Below are 20,549 nucleotides of genomic sequence, written 5' to 3'. Positions count from 1 at the left end.
GCCACTGTAAAATGCAGGCCATTTCCCCACAGAATTGTTTTTATCCTTCATAAAATTTCAGCAGATGCATAAGGTATTCCCTTCCCCAGACTACAGTGTGGTGTTAAGGTACTTAACTTGTGACATGAATAACAAGGAACAGGTTGGATTCCCACTGAGGCAAATGCCCCAATCTTGGCCTCATGGGATCTGTGTCATCTGCCCTCCCCTGTTAAATTCATCAGGGCATAGAAGGAGAAGAATGCTGAGTTCTGGTTGGAGCTATACCACTGGTACGGTTTGTGACCTAGAGCAAATCACGTATGTCTTGCTGGTAGAAATTAAATTCAATTTCCTGCAAAGTTTAAAGTTGAGTGGACAGCCTTGACTTGGTCTTATAACCCCAAAGTCTCTTTTCCTTCCCACCTTAGTCAAATAACATTTAAAAGACAGCAGTGAAGCCAGTCACTTCCGCACTCTGGCCCACAGTTTCTTCATCTATACATAGGGAAGCATGGACGAAGTACTCACTGGCCTTACCCACAGGTCTTGGTTTAGAACCCCAGGGAGCTGCAGGGGACTGCCCTTCCCACCCAGCAGAGTTCTGACTAGACACAGGTTGCAATGAATCCAGGGCTAGTCTAAGCAAAAAAGGGAGTTTACTAGAAGGATATTTGCGTAGCTCATAAAATCCAAAAAGAGTTAAATAAGCAGACACAGAGAGGTTGGGAACCAGAGCAGCCTCAGGGATCTCTTCAGCAGGAGTTCACAAACAGTCCCCCTGGAGCAGTGCCATTAAGATGACTCCCAGCAAAGCCCATTTTTATGTTTCTCTGTGCAAATAACAAATTCCAGGGAGGGAGCCACCATGGGACCATTCAGTTACGGAAGGTGGGGGTGGGTAGGGTCAATCAGCAGAGAAAAGCTGCTGGAGGCCATTCTTGTAAGTGGCACAGGTGGTTCTCAAGAAGAGGACCTGGTGGGAACCCCCACACCCTGCCCTGCAAATGCACAAATAAGTGTACCTTACAGAGAAAGTCCACGTATATGTAAATAGTGGTGAATCCACCGTGGGTAGCCATGTCTGCGTGTTAAATGTGGGTGGGAGATACCATAGACCAGTAACAGCAATTACGATGTGGTTTATAAATGTTTTCAGGCAGCTGTGGCTAGAGGAAAGGGTAACAGATTTCAAAGGAAAAAGGCTTGGAGGATGAACAATCTGTTAGCTTAGCTGGGCACAAACAAAAACAAACAGCACTGTCCCGTGAGGAAACCATCACCACTTTGAATTAGGATTCTCCCTTCCTCCCTGCTACGTCTGGTCCCATCTTTTCCACTTTGATGGAATTTGGGCAAGTTTCAACCTCTTGAGAGTTTTCTGTGTCCTTATCTGTGAAATGGGAGTGATAGTAATAGTAATAACCCTACTCCTGCAATTAACAACAGCAAGACAACGGCTGACATTCACTGGGGCCAGGCACGTGCCCAGCACTTCACTTGTGAGCTAATCTCCTCACAATCCTTGGACACAGTGCTGTCACAGCCTACATATTGTAGGTGAGAAACTGAGACTTAGAGGAATTGAGACAGTAAAGCGTAGAGCAAAGTGCTGTACAGACTGATTGAGAGGGTGGGCTCAGGAGCCCCATGGCCAGATTTGAACTCTGGCTCTATCGCTTACTGGCATGGAATCCTTGGGCGTGTTGCTTAAGCTACATCAGTCTGTAAAATGAGGCTAATGATAGGGCTCACCTCATGGTGTAGCTGTGAGGGTAAGTGATTTAACATATACAGGCAGTGCCTGGGGCAGAGTGATGCTCTGTACTCTGTAATGTTTGCTATTATTAATAAGGTCTTCAGTAGTACGGAGGCTGGAGCCCAGAGCTGACTGACTCTAAAACACATACTCTATGGCAGACATCTCTGTGCTAGCAGGACGAGAAGCCGCTTCGGGCCTCCTGGCTCCTCTCACAGCCTTGTCTCTATGACCTTGAGCTAGATACCCAGAAAGTCAGCAGCAGCTGCCGGGTCCCTGTAACTGGAAGCTTCAGCACTGGCTTCCACTTAAGCTTCTTACTTCGGGAGGGTTTTAGGAAGGAGTTAGGTAGGAAAAAAGAAGAGGAAGAGAGAGAGTGATGAAGACAGAGAGAGAGATGGAGTCAGAGAAAGAAAAAAGCAGAGATAAACAGAAGGACCTACAGATGGAGAGTGAATAATACTCAGAAAAAGATAAACAGAAAGACACACAGAGACGGAGAAAGCAAGTAGAAGAGAAGCAGAAAAAGAGAGAAGGGGGTGAGGTTCTGGGTGGGGCTTTACTGGAGACAGCGCTGAGGTGGCAGTGATGGACCGCTCGTCCTGTGGCTGATGGAGCAAACAAACCTGTTAAGTGTGTCAAGGCTTTATCTAAGGAAAGCACCTTTACCGCAGCCGGCAGCCAAGTGGAGTTTGACTCTGTAGGGCTGTGACAGGAGACGCTGTTCATCGGAATTGGAGACAGGAGCGCTTTTCTCTGTATTTTGCGCAGGATGCCACAGATTAGGCTGCGGATTTTTCATGCTTGGCGATAAAGGCTTGTTTGGAGAGGCCTTAGGCTGGACAACACTCCAAGGCTGGGCCAAGACGGCGATAAGACTCCGGGGCCTGGAGGCTATTTTTATACAAGGGGGCAGTTTCTACAGAAAGTCACACGTATCTATTAGTACAGGTCTTGAAAACCTCTGGAAAGTTACCCATCAGAATGTTAACAATCGCTACTCTCATGGTAGGATTAATAAGGAGTCTCACTTTATAAGTAATGCCTTTCTATTATGTTTACATTTTTTACAACAACAACATAGGGCCTTTACGATCAGAGGAACAGAAGGTTTTAGTTAGGTAACAAGTACACTCCTGAAATGCAAGGTCAGGCTGCTAGTCGGAAACAGGCATGTCTGTGTTCCTCTCACAAGCCGGCAGGGGCTAAGTGGAGGAGCAGTGTATGTGACAATATTTCCCCTTGATGTTTCCAAGACACTTTGGAAATCTCATGACCACAATTTCCCCTCTGATTGTTGCAAAAGGGTGAAATTATTAATGTCCCCTCAGCTGGGACAACTTTCATTCCTTTGAGGTTCTTTAGAGTTTAAAAAAAGAAGACAGGAGGGGGTGGATTTATTATGCCGAGTCGGTAGGAGGGTGCCTGTTCTGCGTGGTGGGCATGTTTTTCCCTTGAGTGAATTAGGCTTGCAAGGACTGCTGAATGGACGCCCTCTCCCCTTCAGTTCCTTTCTCCTACCCTTTTCTCTTTTCAGTTTTAAACGAATTTGTGGCTGGCACACACTTTCAAAGATATTGCCTATTGGCTGGACAAATGACCCAGATGTGTCTTCTTTCAGGCTTTACGAAGGCAAGGAACAGATGGAGTTTGAAGAATCCATGAGACGGCTCTTTGAATCCATCAACAACCTGATGAAAAGTCAATATAAAACAACCATCCTTTTGCAGGTTGGTTTACCCTAAAAAAAAATCTGTCTTGTGATAAATAACAGAATGGTGATATAGCGTCTACTTTTGCTTAATTACACAGCCTAGTGTTAATTGAAGGCCTGGGCTGGCCACGTGGTATAAGGAACATGAACACCAAGGGCTCCTCAGGGCATGAGAAAGCACATCTATTGTTTGTTTCCCATGAAGGTGGCAGTGTCTCTTTTAAAGTAGCTCTGAAGCTTTTGCTACCTGGGAGGAAATAGGTCAAACCAGATCTACTTCTAATGGTGAGCGTAGTTAAGGTGGCAGTCTCTTAAATCGTCCACTTTTTATTCTCAACAGCCTAACCTCAGGTGCCCTTTTGGGATTAGAGAGTCTCCTCGTAAACAAGAGATACTTTGGAGAGAAGGGGTCTTCTCATTTAGTGGGTCATGATGCTAATCTACAAACTCCGTAATCTTGGAGAAACCTTGAGGGCTACTCCTGTGTTTGAAAAGGAGTTGAGCAGCAGAGAAGCAGTTTCAGGAAGACTTTGTAACTCTCACAGGATTTACCTGCAAGTGCTCAGGAGGTGCTACCTCGTGGGTTGTGAATAAGAAAACCCAAACACGTTTATCTAAACCAAGGAGTTAATGCAGATTACTTCTTCTTCTTTTAATCAGCGTTATCCTCTTAGTTGCTAATTTAAATATCCTCTATGCCTGGGATTTCCCAGCTGATGGCTGGAATGAAAGAGGTACTAGTGTTCAGCTAGAATGGAGGTGAGGAGGCAGAGGTAGGAGTCTGTCTAGGGAGCATTTGCTGCTCACGCCATGGGCTCCAAACTTTGCACATTAGAATCATTTGGGGATCTTTAATAAATCTGATGCCCGGCTACCACCAGACATTGTAACTTAATTGGTACAGAGTGTGACCAGGCCAAGAGGAGTTAAAAAAGCTCCCCAGGTGATTGTAATGTGAAGCAAAGTTTGGGAATCACTTTGCTAATAGCTTCCTTTGATTTAACAAATGCTGTGTCTGTGTATAGAGGAGGGCTTTGTCTTATTCATCACTCTATCCTCAGCATCTAGAACAGTCCTAATACATAGCTGATGCTTAATCAATATCTGTTGAATGAGCAACCCTCACAATAGGCATTAAGATTGCCATTTTATACATGAGGAAACTGAAGCTCAGAGAGTTGATACCACTTCCTCCAGGCTCCTCTGCGGTGAGGGGTATGGTTGGGATTCAGATCACTTCCTGCCTAGCTCTAAAGACTGTGCTCTGAGCTGCTACATTACACTATTTTTTATCCTATTCATTTAGCACCTACTGGGCATATGAGTGTTTTCTCTGGGATGAATGGGGACTGCAGTGTAACAGTTTTCACTTTCCCTTCCCTCTTGCCGTTTTGTTGGTTTTTTTGTAAGTCTTTTCTCTATTCCTCAAACTCTCACCATTTTAAAGCAAAGAGAATAATAGGAGCAGGAGACAGCATGAAGAAATGTGATAAGAGCCCGAGCTGTCACCCTGCTTGTATCATACTGGAAGCATCTGAGTTCCAGTGAGAGGCCACACAGTGTTAGGATGTCCGGCGAGAGCTGAGCATGGCAGGTTGCAATGAGAGAGATTATAGCATTGAGTCAGATCTGAAATAGGCTCCAAGGAAGCTGAAGTGTGAGAGAGCAGAAATGATGAACAAACACAGAGGAAGCCAGTTGGTGGAGAGAAGAAAGGAGTAAATGCTCCAGAGAGATAGAGGTGCATGGAGAGAAACCATGTGACCTTGAGAAAGATGGAAGGAGTAAGCAAACCATCATGGAGCTGCTCTTTCCAGATCCAGCACCTATTTTCCTATGATGAATTACACATATATTGGAGGAAGGAACAAAGGGACAGAGGGGATAAAAAGGTAGGGACAGAAAGGAGAGAAGGAAAGGAAGCAAGGAAGCACAGATGTGCTGTGAGTATTCATGGTATTCAGGACACCTGGGTCAACAAGAATGTTCTTTTGTCAACTGTATGACCTTATGCTGGTCATTTAACTTCTCAGTGTCTCAGTTTCCTCATCTATAAACTTCACCAGTTGGATGAGGATCACATAAACATTGTCTGCAAAAGAGCAAATTACAAAATGCTATGCAAATGCAGAGAATAATATGATTATTATTAATCAGAAGATTTTCGCATAAGTCTTCTTACCCAGGTTTTTGCTGTGTTAGAAATGCCTCATCTTCCCTGGGAGTCGGTCCAGATTATGCTGGTTTCTCCTCATGGATTTCCACCCCAGTGTCATGGAAAGGGGCTTCATCTCTTCTTTAATTTGCTCTAAGGACCAAATTTAGCTTCAGGGATTTCCATAAAATCAAGGAAGCTTCCCACCTATTTCTATGCATGTTGAAAAATTACCAGAGAAGATTTTAAAATCACATTCAAATATGGAGAGCAATACCATCTGAAGAGAATTTAATCTTGTTTTAGGGTGTGAGGAATGGGCTGGTGGAGGGAAAGGGGCCAGGCCGTACAATGTTAGCAAAACCCCCCACGAGGAATTTTCTCAGACTTTGACATTTGCTGCAGGAGAAAGAGCTTTGGGTTTCCAGCCAGAGCAACCCAGGTGGGAAATTGGGCGTCCACTAGTGGGCATGTAACATTGGGCAAAGCATTTCAGTTTTCTGGCCCTCCATTTATCCTTTTATAAAAGAGGAAGCCTGAAGTCTAATTTAGTGGATTATTGAGAGGATTAAATGAAGTAACGTATGTAAAGCAAGAAGTATAGAGCCTGTTACGTGGTTCAGTTTAAATAATTTTTAGCCATTTATACCTTTCCCTCCTTTACCTCATCATAGAACAGAAGCTTTGGGGGCATTTTCCTAGAATGGACTCTGAAAGAGGATGTTTGTGTTCCTACCCTTGTCACATGAGGCTGAACAGTTTTAGAATACTCAGTTATCTAGCTAGATCAAGAAACACAGATACAAATTTCAAAGAGAATAAACCCACAGGAATTGATTCTATGGAGGGAAAAAGGGAAGGCAAATTTTCCCCTAGTGAAATAGTACAAGATAATTGGAGTCTTGATTCTGAGCCTGCATGGGGTGCAGTGGGAAAGAGGGCTGTGATCTATTAGTAATGTCTGCTGTGAGTTTTGGGTGAGAGCAGAGAGTAAGAATGCCAATGATTGACATTCCTTGTTCAAACTTTACACTTCCAGCTGGGTAGTGGCTTATGGTGGAAACTCTAATTCATACCTGCCTTAGTTCAGAGTAGAGCTGATCTGGTTCATTCTCAGCTATGTCCATTGGGAGTTCTGGGATCTAAGCAAGTTATTTCTCGTATTTAAGGCTCATCTGGCTTCCTTTCTGTAGTTTTCCTTATTGTTCAGAGTTGGTGTGGCAGTAGCTCACCCAAAACTATGGAGAATTTAAAGCCAGCCATTCAAAGAGGTTAGAAAGAGCATTCAAAACACCTTCCATTGAGTATGTACCATGTGCCAGGCATGAAGCTAGGCTTTCACATATAGTGTTTTTAGTCCTGCCCAAGATCTGCAAGGAATCACTTTCTTCAGTGTCCACAGGAGGCTCATAAAGTTAAATAATTCATCCCAAATTATGCCTATCCATAGTGGTAGAGCTAGGATTTCCTTCCACCAGGTCTCCTAACTCCAAAGTTAATATTCCTCTCTAAGCCACAAGGAATGGGTTAGGCCGGGGATTTCCATGTGTTTTCAGTAATGGGCCATATGCTCTTAAGTCCCTGTGTGTGCCAACCCTGTGAGCAGTTTTGATAAAACAATGGCAGGTTGAGAGAGCCAACACCAGACATTTGTGAATTGGATGTAGCTCAAATGTGAGTAAAGGGCATTTGGTGACATTGTGTAGACCCGTTTGACCCGTTCCGCTTTAGATCTATGATTCATCATAATGCTCCAAATTGATGGTATGAGTGGAAATGAATGAACAACTCATATTGCATGACATGTTCCCTTGGCCACTATGATTGCCTCTATGCTAGTAAAGCCACTAAAGTGCCCAGCAGTGTGGGGGCTCTGTCTCTTATATCTCTAATATCTGAACTAGTGGCTGCCACACAGTAAGTACTCAAATATTTTGGCTAAATGAATGAAAGAATAAAAACTAGCTTCTGCTGTTTTATGTTTTAGCATTTATGATGTGTCACGCATTGAGCTAAAAGCTTTACATGTATTGTTAGCTTATTTGATTTTTATAACAGCAACCTTGTTAGGCAAATACTCTTCTTATCTCTACTTTACAGATGAGGAAATGGAGGCTTAGAGAGGTTGAGTAACTTAATCACAGCTGAGAAGTGGTAGATCTGGGATTTGAATCCAGCCTGTATAAGGCCAGAGTTTGAGTTCCTAATCACCACCAAACAAAGTATAGTTTCATTAAGGACCCAAGTCTTCTGGCAAAATACCAGGTGGATAAGCAATAAACAACAGTAAACAACAGTAGAGATGAGCAGATGTTTGGTCCACAGTCGTGAAGGTGAGCTAATTAAGAATGCATCTTTTTGTCCTTTCTTTTCATTGTTACTTGGTGTAAAATATTCAAATGTCCAAACTAAAGGTAGAAAGTGCTCCATTCCTGAGAAGGGGCCCACAGGCTGTACGCTGAATCCCCAGAGGTAGAAGTGAGGCTCAGTAGTCAACAGCAGGAGCTAGAGTTTCACCTCAAATCTTTAAATGATCCCTTAATCTTGTCCCCCTCTCAACCACATGCCTCATATTTAGAGGTACTATTTGGGAATGATGGATTTATGGTGGGTAGGATCAAATTTTGTTCCAATGAGGCCACTGTAGTCATACTGATAGCTCTCACTTTTCATTTAATCTTCCTATCAACCCTTTAAAGTAGGTGACTTTATCCCCTTCATTCTCCTGTTGAGGGGTCTGGGGCACAGAGAGTTAACCTCCCCAAGGACACACGGATAACAGTGATCCACGTGGACTTGAACACAGACAGTCTCCCTCCTCAGTCAGCCATTTTAAACACTGAACTCTCCTGCTTCCTGCCAAGCCTCAGGGGCCGGCATAATGCTGGGTTGCAGAAAGTGTGGAGATATATGTATTCAGAACCTGCTGGTCCCTCTTCCCTTCTCTTTCACTGAAAGATTAGTGATGAGGCTGAATGTCCTGAGAGAGTTGCACGTATTTTCCTCAGGGGCAGCTCAGCATCCCTAAGGAAGCTGGCTGCTTCTGGTCATGCTGTGGTGAATTCCTGTGACGTTGTTTGTCTAGTTTCCATGGACCTTGACTATCCATCACTGGGCTAAAGGAAAAGGATTGAAATGTGATGGGGTGGGAATGTTGTCTGAGCTCTTGAATGAGGAAGATGTCTAGCATTCTTGTATAATCTTGCATCATTGCAAGATGTGCTGTTTTTGGCCAGGAGCTTGTCTGCTGGCACCAATATTGTGCACTCTTACTCTGTTTTCACGAGATTGAGAGAGAGAGAGAGTCTGGAAACACTCAGAAGATGGGTTCCCTCTGAGTTTGAGAGAATGCAACTGTTTGGTTTTGACTTTTGTTGTTATTTTTCAACATTTGCTAGCAGCCCAGGATTATCAATTCTGGTGAAGTCCATCTGGAAAGCAATTGTCTTAAGTGTCCTCCTGTGACTTCCCTCTGGGCCAGTGAAATCACTATTGCTTGTTTGGGGTGTGGCTGTCTTGTTGAGGGCTCTACCTGGTCTCTAGTGGAGGGGCCAGAGTTGATGATTAATCTAGGAAGTTCACTTGGTGCCACATGAGAAACCAATTACTGACCTGGCAAATGTTTTCCTGGTGGCTATTCCTTGCAATCCCCCTATATTTGATGAGAAGAAGCCTTAACTTAAGGGATATCAGAAAAACGATATCTTCTTTTAAAAACTATCCTCTTAAAGGGAGGAATTTTCTTTATCTATCTCTTCCCCTAAATCAGCCCTCTCTCCTCTGTTGAGACCTCCCCACTTGCCAAGATAGAAGACTTTCCTAAAGCAGGATGGGCAGTAGAGCACACTGGTAAGGAGCCGGTTGGACAGAATCAGGTACATGTCCTTGCTGTGTTGTTTATTAGCTATGTGGCTTCTGGCAAATTATTTAACCTCTCTGTGCCATAGTTTCCTCGTTGGTAAAATGAGATGACAGTATCTACTCATAGAGTAGTTGTAAGAATGAAACAAGATCATGTATATAAAGTATTTGACATACATAAAGTTTCCAATAATGGTTGCTGTTTTAAAACCCTGTGATTGGTAATCCTATTTATATACACACACATATATTCATACACATATATAAACATATCCGTGTATGTATTTCTTAAATATTATGTACAATATAGGAATGTATACCATGGGGTGAAAGTAATAATGCAACAATATTTTTTTATGTATAATAGTTGTATTAATGAGAGTAAAAATAATAGCAACAGTAAAGCAATATCCTTCCTAGGATGCCAAAGGTTTAGAAAGCAGAGCTGTTTCTAGTTGCCAGGCCTTAGAAACACACAACAAATAAAGGTCTCCAGCAGGTCTTATGGCTGAGCTACTCTGCCTTCTGGGGATGCTTGGTGGTCACACCTGCTGAACCCACTTGCTCTCACGCGTCTCAGGTATATCAGGGATGTATGAAGGGGAGGACTGTGGACAGGAGCCCCGTGGCCAGAGCTGCTGACCCACTGGAAAAGAAAACCACAGGCCTGCCACTTCTCTGTGAGGCCACCTGGAGCAGATGGAAGTTTAATACTCTACAGTTGAGTTGATAACATCCTCTGAGCCTCAGTGTGACAGCTACTCAGTTTGTTTTACTTTATTGCCAGCCCAAAGCTGGGAAGCTGGGAAGATTGGCTGTTTCTGAGGCAGTCCTTCTCGCAGCCCTGTCCCACTCCTCCTCACTACGAGCTGAAGCATTTGATTGCGGGCCCTGATGCAGACTCCTGGACACTGCTATTCCACAGCATCCCTCCAAAGTCCTAGAAGGATATGTGGCCCCTCAAAGCAAGCAAGTTGTTGCAGACACTGAAGTCCTGGCTTTCCGCAACTTGCTGAGGGTTTAATTTCTGTTCCTTCTCTTCAGTCTTAGTTATGATGAGTACATATTATACTTTGTCCAGGCTCTGGGCAATGAGGGCAGGTGCATGAGAGATGACATAAGGAGAGATGCAGCACACACAGTTTTGGGGGCCTACTGCACGCTTGGCATTGCAATAGGTGCATGATATACTTTACTTCACGTCATTTCCCTGTACTCCACATGAAGATACTGAGGCTCGGGGGTGAAGAAATGCGCCGAGGTATACGCAGGTGCTAGGTGGAGCACTGGGATCCCTGCCCCTGTCCTGTGGGCCCAGCGCTCTGGGTTCTTTGGCCTAAAGTGAACGAAGAAGCAATTTGCTCAAGTGCTTGGACCAGGCTTTTACAGGGCATGTGCCTCAGCATATGGTATCTTTTAGAGTTTAGAGGCTGTAGACTGGCAGCCCATGGGAAGAGTGCAGCCTGCAGATGTGTTGTGATTTGGCTAGCACGGTGTTAAAACAAATTAATAAGAATGACTCATTCTTTAGACAGAGTGTGGGTTCCACACACCTCATCACTTCCCACTGGCCTATGCTCATCCTTTTTCACTCCTTTCTGTTGCTTGCCCAGCCCTGCAGGCATCTGCTTTTGCTGTATCTGCTTGATGTTTCCTGATAAAGATGGCCTGACCAACTAGGTAGGAAGGCACTGTTTACTGTAACTGCCTGGAGGATGTCATAATGCATCTTAGCATATTAAATCTGAAAGTTCTGCAATAAAAAATATCTCACCAGTTTGTCTTTGTTTAAACTAAACTTCCCCTAAATTACTTGATTGCAAATCCTTTTTACCCTGCAGAATACCTAACACCATCCTGTGGGGCAAGGGTGTCTCAATAGAACATGATTTTAGAAACATTAGCTTTAGAATCTTGTTCTCTCTTGTCATCTTGATTTGAAAGAATAAAGAATAAAGCTCTCGACACAAAATCCAATAACTGTAAATAAAAATTCTGACAAATCTGACAACATACAAATTAAAATCCTTCTGTGCAATGAATGATATGATAAACAAAGCTAAAAGAAAGCAACAGGGCAAGCAAGAGAAAATTCTTGCAAAATGTGTTACTGCAAAAGAGTTAAAATTAATGATACATAAAGAATTCCACAAACCAATAAGGAAAGAAATCACCCAAAAGGAAAATGGGGAAAGAGTATGAACAAGCAATTTAGTAAATGCAGATGTTCAATAAATATAGAAAAGGTGTTCACCTTCACTAGAAACCAAAGAGTTGGAAACTGTGTGTCAGATTGACAAAATTAAAAAGATTTGTACACAAGTGTTAGCAAAGTTATAGGGAAAGGAGAAAAATAAAATTGGTTCTTCTCTCTTCCTAAGGTAACATGACAGTATCTCCTAAAACATATCCGTGTGTACATCTGCGTATACGTTTGTACGTCTGTGTGTACATCTGCGTATACGTTTGTACGTCTGTGTGCGCATTTGCGTATACATTTGTACGTCTGTGTGTGCATCTGCGTATACGTTTGTACGTCTGTGTGCGCATTTGCGTATACGTTTGTACGTCTGTGTGCGCATCTGCGTATACGTTTGTACGTCTGTGTGCGCATTTGCGTATACGTTTGTACGTCTGTGTGCGCATCTGCGTATACGTTTGTACGTCTGTGTGCGCATCTGCGTATACGTTTGTACGTCTGTGTGCGCATTTGCGTATACGTTTGTACGTCTGTGTGCGCATTTGCGTATACGTTTGTACGTCTGTGTGTACATCTGCGTATACGTTTGTACGTCTGTGTGCGCATTTGCGTATACGTTTGTACGTCTGTGTGTGCATCTGCGTATACGTTTGTACGTCTGTGTGCGCATTTGCGTATACGTTTGTACGTCTGTGTGCGCATCTGCGTATACGTTTGTACGTCTGTGTGCGCATTTGCGTATACGTTTGTACGTCTGTGTGCACATCTGCGTATACGTTTGTACGTCTGTGTGCGCATCTGCGTATACGTTTGTACGTCTGTGTGTGCATCTGCGTATACGTTTGTACGTCTGTGTGCGCATTTGCGTATACGTTTGTACGTCTGTGTGCGCATCTGCGTATACGTTTGTACGTCTGTGTGCGCATCTGCGTATACATTTGTACGTCTGTGTGTACATCTGCGTATACGTTTGTACGTCTGTGTGCGCATTTGCGTATACGTTTGTACGTCTGTGTGCATTTGCGTATACGTTTGTACGTCTGTGTGCGCATTTGCGTATACGTTTGTACGTCTGTGTGCATTTGCGTATACGTTTGTACGTCTGTGTGCGCATCTGCGTATACGTTTGTACGTCTGTGTGCGCATCTGCGTATACGTTTGTACGTCTGTGTGCGCATCTGCGTATACGTTTGTGCGTCTGTGTGCGCATCTGCGTATACGTTTGTGCGTCTGTGTGCGCATCTGCGTATACGTTTGTGCGTCTGTGTGCGCATCTGCGTATACGTTTGTGCGTCTGTGTGCGCATCTGCGTATACGTTTGTGCGTCTGTGTGCGCATCTGCGTATACGTTTGTACGTCTGTGTGCGCATCTGCGTATACGTTTGTACGTCTGTGTGCGCATCTGCGTATACGTTTGTACGTCTGTGTGCGCATCTGCGTATACGTTTGTACGTCTGTGTGCGCATCTGCGTATACGTTTGTACGTCTGTGTGCGCATCTGCGTATACGTTTGTACGTCTGTGTGCGCATCTGCGTATACGTTTGTACGTCTGTGTGCGCATCTGCGTATACGTTTGTACGTCTGTGTGCGCATCTGCGTATACGTTTGTACGTCTGTGTGCGCATCTGCGTATACGTTTGTACGTCTGTGTGCGCATCTGCGTATACGTTTGTACGTCTGTGTGCGCATCTGCGTATACGTTTGTACGTCTGTGTGCGCATCTGCGTATACGTTTGTACGTCTGTGTGCGCATCTGCGTATACGTTTGTACGTCTGTGTGCGCATCTGCGTATACGTTTGTACGTCTGTGTGCGCATCTGCGTATACGTTTGTACGTCTGTGTGCGCATCTGCGTATACGTTTGTACGTCTGTGTGCGCATCTGCGTATACGTTTGTACGTCTGTGTGCGCATCTGCGTATACGTTTGTACGTCTGTGTGCGCATCTGCGTATACGTTTGTACGTCTGTGTGCGCATCTGCGTATACGTTTGTACGTCTGTGTGCGCATTTGCGTATACGTTTGTACGTCTGTGTGTACATCTGCGTATACGTTTGTACGTCTGTGTGTGCATTTGCGTATACGTTTGTGCATTTGCGTATACGTTTGTACGTCTGTGTGCGCATCTGCGTATACGTTTGTACGTCTGTGTGCGCATCTGCGTATACGTTTGTACGTCTGTGTGCGCATCTGCGTATACGTTTGTACGTCTGTGTGCGCATCTGCGTATACGTTTGTACGTCTGTGTGCACATCTGCGTATACGTTTGTACGTCTGTGTGCGCATCTGCGTATACGTTTGTACGTCTGTGTGCGCATCTGCGTATACGTTTGTACGTCTGTGTGCGCATCTGCGTATACGTTTGTACGTCTGTGTGCGCATCTGCGTATACGTTTGTACGTCTGTGTGCGCATCTGCGTATACGTTTGTACGTCTGTGTGCGCATCTGCGTATACGTTTGTACGTCTGTGTGCGCATTTGCGTATACGTTTGTACGTCTGTGTGCGCATCTGCGTATACGTTTGTACGTCTGTGTGCGCATCTGCGTATACGTTTGTACGTCTGTGTGCGCATCTGCGTATACGTTTGTACGTCTGTGTGCGCATCTGCGTATACGTTTGTACGTCTGTGTGCGCATCTGCGTATACGTTTGTACGTCTGTGTGCGCATTTGCGTATACGTTTGTACGTCTGTGTGCGCATCTGCGTATACGTTTGTACGTCTGTGTGCGCATTTGCGTATACGTTTGTACGTCTGTGTGCGCATCTGCGTATACGTTTGTACGTCTGTGTGCGCATCTGCGTATACGTTTGTACGTCTGTGTGCGCATTTGCGTATACGTTTGTACGTCTGTGTGCGCATTTGCGTATACGTTTGTACGTCTGTGTGCGCATGTGCGTATACGTTTGTACGTCTGTGTGTGCATCTGCGTATACGTTTGTACGTCTGTGTGCGCATTTGCGTATACGTTTGTACGTCTGTGTGCGCATTTGCGTATACGTTTGTACGTCTGTGTGCGCATCTGCGTATACGTTTGTACGTCTGTGTGCATTTGCGTATACGTTTGTACGTCTGTGTGTACATCTGCGTATACGTTTGTACGTCTGTGTGTGCATTTGCGTATACGTTTGTACGTCTGTGTGTACATCTGCGTATACGTTTGTACGTCTGTGTGCACATCTGCGTATACGTTTGTACGTCTGTGTGCGCATCTGCGTATACGTTTGTACGTCTGTGTGCGCATCTGCGTATACGTTTGTACGTCTGTGTGCGCATCTGCGTATACGTTTGTACGTCTGTGTGCGCATTTGCGTATACGTTTGTACGTCTGTGTGCGCATCTGCGTATACGTTTGTACGTCTGTGTGCGCATTTGCGTATACGTTTGTACGTCTGTGTGCGCATTTGCGTATACGTTTGTACGTCTGTGTGCGCATCTGCGTATACGTTTGTACGTCTGTGTGCGCATCTGCGTATACGTTTGTACGTCTGTGTGCGCATCTGCGTATACGTTTGTACGTCTGTGTGCGCATCTGCGTATACGTTTGTACGTCTGTGTGCGCATCTGCGTATACGTTTGTACGTCTGTGTGCGCATTTGCGTATACGTTTGTACGTCTGTGTGCGCATCTGCGTATACGTTTGTACGTCTGTGTGCGCATTTGCGTATACGTTTGTACGTCTGTGTGCGCATTTGCGTATACGTTTGTACGTCTGTGTGCGCATCTGCGTATACGTTTGTACGTCTGTGTGCGCATCTGCGTATACGTTTGTACGTCTGTGTGTACATCTGCGTATACGTTTGTACGTCTGTGTGCGCATCTGCGTATACGTTTGTACGTCTGTGTGTGCATCTGCGTATACGTTTGTACGTCTGTGTGCGCATCTGCGTATACGTTTGTACGTCTGTGTGCGCATCTGCGTATACGTTTGTACGTCTGTGTGCGCATTTGCGTATACGTTTGTACGTCTGTGTGCGCATCTGCGTATACGTTTGTACGTCTGTGTGCGCATCTGCGTATACGTTTGTACGTCTGTGTGTGCATCTGCGTATACGTTTGTACGTCTGTGTGCGCATTTGCGTATACGTTTGTACGTCTGTGTGCGCATCTGCGTATACGTTTGTACGTCTGTGTGCGCATTTGCGTATACGTTTGTACGTCTGTGTGCGCATTTGCGTATACGTTTGTACGTCTGTGTGCGCATCTGCGTATACGTTTGTACGTCTGTGTGCGCATCTGCGTATACGTTTGTACGTCTGTGTGCGCATCTGCGTATACGTTTGTACGTCTGTGTGTGCATCTGCGTATACGTTTGTACGTCTGTGTGCGCATTTGCGTATACGTTTGTACGTCTGTGTGCGCATCTGCGTATACGTTTGTACGTCTGTGTGTACATCTGCGTATACGTTTGTACGTCTGTGTGCGCATCTGCGTATACGTTTGTACGTCTGTGTGCGCATTTGCGTATACGTTTGTATATCTGTATGTACATTTGCGTATACATTTGTATATCTGTATGTACATTTTGATGCACTAATTCCTCTTCGTGTTGTCCATCTATCCTACAGAGATTCTTATAGATACAGAAATGTATGTGTTAAATATTTTCTTACCACGTATTTACAATAAAGAGAAACTGAAGATGACAGGGAGTCTATCAGTTGAGGAGGGCTTAAGGAAGGTATGGTGCACCCTACGGGCATCACTGTGTAGTGGATAGAAAGGGAGAGAGTGCAGTCTATGAAATGACATGCGAAAATACTGGTGATCTGTGGTCAGCTGCAGAAAGCAATTTGCAGAACTGTATCAACTACACAGACATGTGCACATGCACACACATGCACACACATGCACACACACACACACGCACACACACGCACGCACACACATTCATGCATAGAAAGCCATCTGGAAGGAAACTCACCACAATGTTGACAGTGGTCCCTTCTGGGGAGTAGGAATTGGGGCTGAGATGGAGTTGTGGGACTTGAGGGACAATTTCACCGTAATACTTTATCTTGTGTGAATTTTTTTTACATCAAACATGTATTACTGACCTTTAAAAATCATAAAGAACAAAGGAAAAAAAGAATGAAGGAATAGAGAGAGAGTTGCTATTTGAGTAACATGGACATGTGACAGAAGGGTTGAGAGGGGTGGCTCTACAAGCAGCCTGCAGGAATTTGAATCCGGGCTTTCCCACTTGCTAACGACGTGACCCTGGGCTAGTTATTGAACTTGATGCGCTAGACCTTCCTAATACACAAAAAAATAGTATTTCTCCTGTAGGGCTGAAATAAGGTTTAACAAGATAATCTAACAACGGTGTTCAGCATGGTGTTTGCTCACTGAAAGTTTTCAGAGAATAGTCATAATTGCTATTTGTGTTAACTATGAAGCTCAATTGTATATGGCTAGGAGTAAGGGTTTTTTTAAAGAAGGAATTTTCACTATTTTCATTTTAGTATGATTGTAAAAGGGTAGTATTTATTGACTACCGAACACTTAAAATTTAGAGAAAAAGAGAAAGAAAATAAAAAATACATACTTCCACTAGATTCTTAGACATCATTTTCCAGCCATATGACTTACAACTCCTTTTGTAGACATTGCAGTCTACTCTGCTGCTTAGCAAATGGTGCTGTGATGCGTGGAGCTGGTTGTGTCTCCTACCTCTGATGCATCAGTTAACCTGCACAGAGGGAAGAAACAATCCACACGATGCCCAGCTTTGCTAGCCCAGCTAGTGGACCCAAAATGTGCCTGGTTCTCTGCTGCATGCCTCACTTACATTATTTTTAATCTTTGCAATCTTGCAAAACAGGCTTTATTTCCTCTATTTTGCAGATAAGGAAATTGAGAGATAAGAATGGTTAAGTGTTTTATCCAAAGCCACACAGCTACTAAGGAGTAGAACCAGGATTTGATTGCAGGTCTGTATAACTTCAAAGTCTATGATCATTCTACTATACGTTACTACCTCCTAGAAGAAGAGGATAGAAGAAGTTGTGACCTACTTTTGTATGCAGAGAAGTACATGCTAGGGTTTCAATCTACATACAGAGTCTTGAATCACTGTAGCAGTGCCCAGGACGCAGGATCACTCTCTTGATGTGTCATGTTGCAAAGTATGGGCATCACTCATGTTTATTTCACTTCCCACCTAGGTGGCGGCTTTGAAATACATCCCATCTGTCCTCCATGATGTGGAAACAGTCTTTGATGCGAAGTTACTCAGGTGAGAGCTTATGATGTACTTTCCTGGGCTCTGTTGTCAAGCCAGAAATTCCGAGGGAGAGGAGGGCTCTTGTGGGGAATTCCAGATAGGCAGTCAGTGTGGGGACAGGGAGCACAAACAGTATGAGCTTCATACGGCGCCTCCAGTATGGGATTTTTACATTTTTGTTTTATCATGTCAGACTTTAGTGAAAACCAACTTTTTATAAAATAAACATCCTTCTTTGATGTTGCAAATGATACAGAATGCAAACATGTAGTTAAAAAAACTGATGTTTGGTATAATGTCTCCCTTCCACCTGGGCTTGAACGTTATTTTGGGGTTCCAGTTTTTGCCCTGTAAGCCCTATAGATACAAATGGAGAACAACCTACAGATACTAAGTGGGATAATGGAGATGGACTCCTTTTTGCTTTCTCCTTCACTCCACTCCTCTCATGAGATGATCGATTATTTTAATGTGATTATGGAGTTATAATTGGGAGCTGAGCCAACTGTATCCTTTTCCCAAATTCACTTAAGTTCCAAGATAACGTATAGAAGATTCTTAAGACTTTTTATATTGAAATACTTTTAGATTTAGAGAAGAGTTGCAAAGATGGTGTATGGAGAGGTCCCATATGCCGTTCAACCAGCTTCCCTTAATGTTACCATTTTATATATCTATGGTATATTTATCAAAACTGAAAAATTAACGTTGGTTCAGTTCTATTCACTGCACTCCAGACTTTATTCAGATCTCATCAGTTTTTTCACTGATGTCCTTTTTCTCTTCATATGAAGATTTCTGCTGGCTTCTTCTTATCCTTCTGGTCTCAAACTAAATGTTATCTTCTTGGAGAAGCTACCTCTGAATATTGTAAATAAATTAAATTCCTCCCCCCAAACCCTGCACCCTTACTTTCTGACACAACTCCCTATTCGTTTCCTCCATTATCAATATATCAATATATTGTCTTGTATTGATCTGTTTGCTTCTGTGGTGTATGTCGACCTCAATTACAATGTAAGTTCCATGCCAACTGGGAGTCTGTTCCCATTATATCCCCACTGCTTTGCACATCGCCTGTCACATATTAAATAGATGCTTAATAAGTACTTGAAAGAATGAATGAACACAATGAGCTCATTCTGGAAAGCTGACAGGAGCTATAATTTTGTTTCAGTGGTATTTTTATTTTCACTCTGTTTGGGAAGAGCTGTCTTCTTTTTCACGTCCCAAACTGGTTCTAACTCACAACTTCGCAGGTTTTTTTTTTTTTAATTAAGCACATTTTTTTTTATCTTAAGACTTATCAAAAAGCATCATTAAGCATAAAGCATTAGTAAATAAAATGGTTTGGTAACGAAGTCAGAACTTGGTTTTAAACCTTTGCTTCTTTGACCCCGATAGCTGTGTAACCTTGGGAGAGTTAGTTAACCTTCCTAAACCTTAGTTTTCCCATTTGTAAAATTGGGATACATATTGGATCTACCTCACAGAGTTGTGAGTTTTAAATGGCATGATGGATGTGAAGTGCAGAGCGTGTGTCTGATACGTCCCAAGTGCTCAGGGTTATTGGTATTATTTCAGATTTTCATATCTGTTTGAATGCCGTTAGTACTCAATACCAACACCAACTACACATATTTACTGAAGGCTCACTATGCACCTGATGCTCTGCCAGGAATTGGGGGGCCAAGGGAGGAAGATGTACACCATTTCTGCCTTCGCAGAGCTAGCAGTCTGGGGATGGACTGTAAGCACTGCAAGGTGGGAGGCGTTGGTCTAACTGGCTCACTGTGCTCCTGTTTATCCTGCCCTCAGCCAACTCCTCTATGAGTTCTATACCTGCATCCCTCCCGTGAAACTCCAGAAGCAGAAAGTCCAGTCTATGAATGAGATAGTCCAGAGCAACCTCTTTAAGAAGCAAGGTGAGTGCAACGCACCCTGGCTGGGTGGCGGGTGCTGTAAACTCCACGTGCGCCTCACGTGCTCTTCACATGCTCCGCAGGACAGAGCAACTTGCCCAGTTACTAAAGTTTCTTCTCTAACAACTCCCTTGGTCTGAATAAACATGAAAAGTAGAAAGTAGCTGACAACTTAGATATCAGAATCTAAATTGATTTTAGGAAAGCTTACGTTGCATTGGTTGTTTCTCCTAAGTTTAATGAGGTGGTAAATTTGGAGTCATATACTTTAGATCATTCTGCTGTCAGATTTTCTCCCTATATGGTTTATACTTGCTGTCCTCAACTGGAGAGGAAGTTGGTGAAGCCCCTTTTGGTAGAAAGAACCTGTAACGGAGAAGTTCTCAAAATTTCCAGAGTGTAAGAATAAATTGAAGAGCTTGTTAAAATGCGGATTCCTGCCACCCATCTCAGAGATTCTGATTGATTAGGAAGTAGGGTTTTTTTTTTTCCTTTTTAAAATTGTAAATTATTTTGGAATAGGTAAATCATTTACATAGATCAAAATGCAAGGGAATGAAAGGGTACCACACGAAGGGGTCCCTTTAGACCTTGTGCACAGCAACTCTGCTCCTTTCTCTGGAGGCAACCAGTGGTTGCAGTGTCTTGTGTTTGCTTCCAGGAGCACTATGGACAAGCAATCAAATACACATGCATGGTATATTCTCCCTTGGCCTTTTATTATTATTATTAC

The 20,549-nt window shown here is 43.7% G+C and overlaps 1 protein-coding gene across 1 annotated transcript in view; it reads left to right on the top strand.

Annotated features, from left to right (window-relative positions):
• The window catches only part of DOCK2 (dedicator of cytokinesis 2), a 406,061-nt gene that overhangs the window by 93,023 nt on the left and 292,489 nt on the right, over positions 1-20,549 (top strand). The window contains exons 23-25 of the mRNA XM_014850884.3: positions 3,360-3,468; positions 17,836-17,906; positions 19,713-19,819. Of these exons, the coding sequence (XP_014706370.1) occupies positions 3,360-3,468; positions 17,836-17,906; positions 19,713-19,819 (287 nt within the window). The remainder of the gene's footprint in view (positions 1-3,359; positions 3,469-17,835; positions 17,907-19,712; positions 19,820-20,549) is intronic.

This window comes from Equus asinus, chromosome 9 (genome assembly GCF_041296235.1).
Source record: "Equus asinus isolate D_3611 breed Donkey chromosome 9, EquAss-T2T_v2, whole genome shotgun sequence".
Lineage (NCBI taxonomy): Eukaryota > Metazoa > Chordata > Mammalia > Perissodactyla > Equidae > Equus > Equus asinus.
This window is presented reverse-complemented; position numbering and strand designations above follow the sequence as displayed.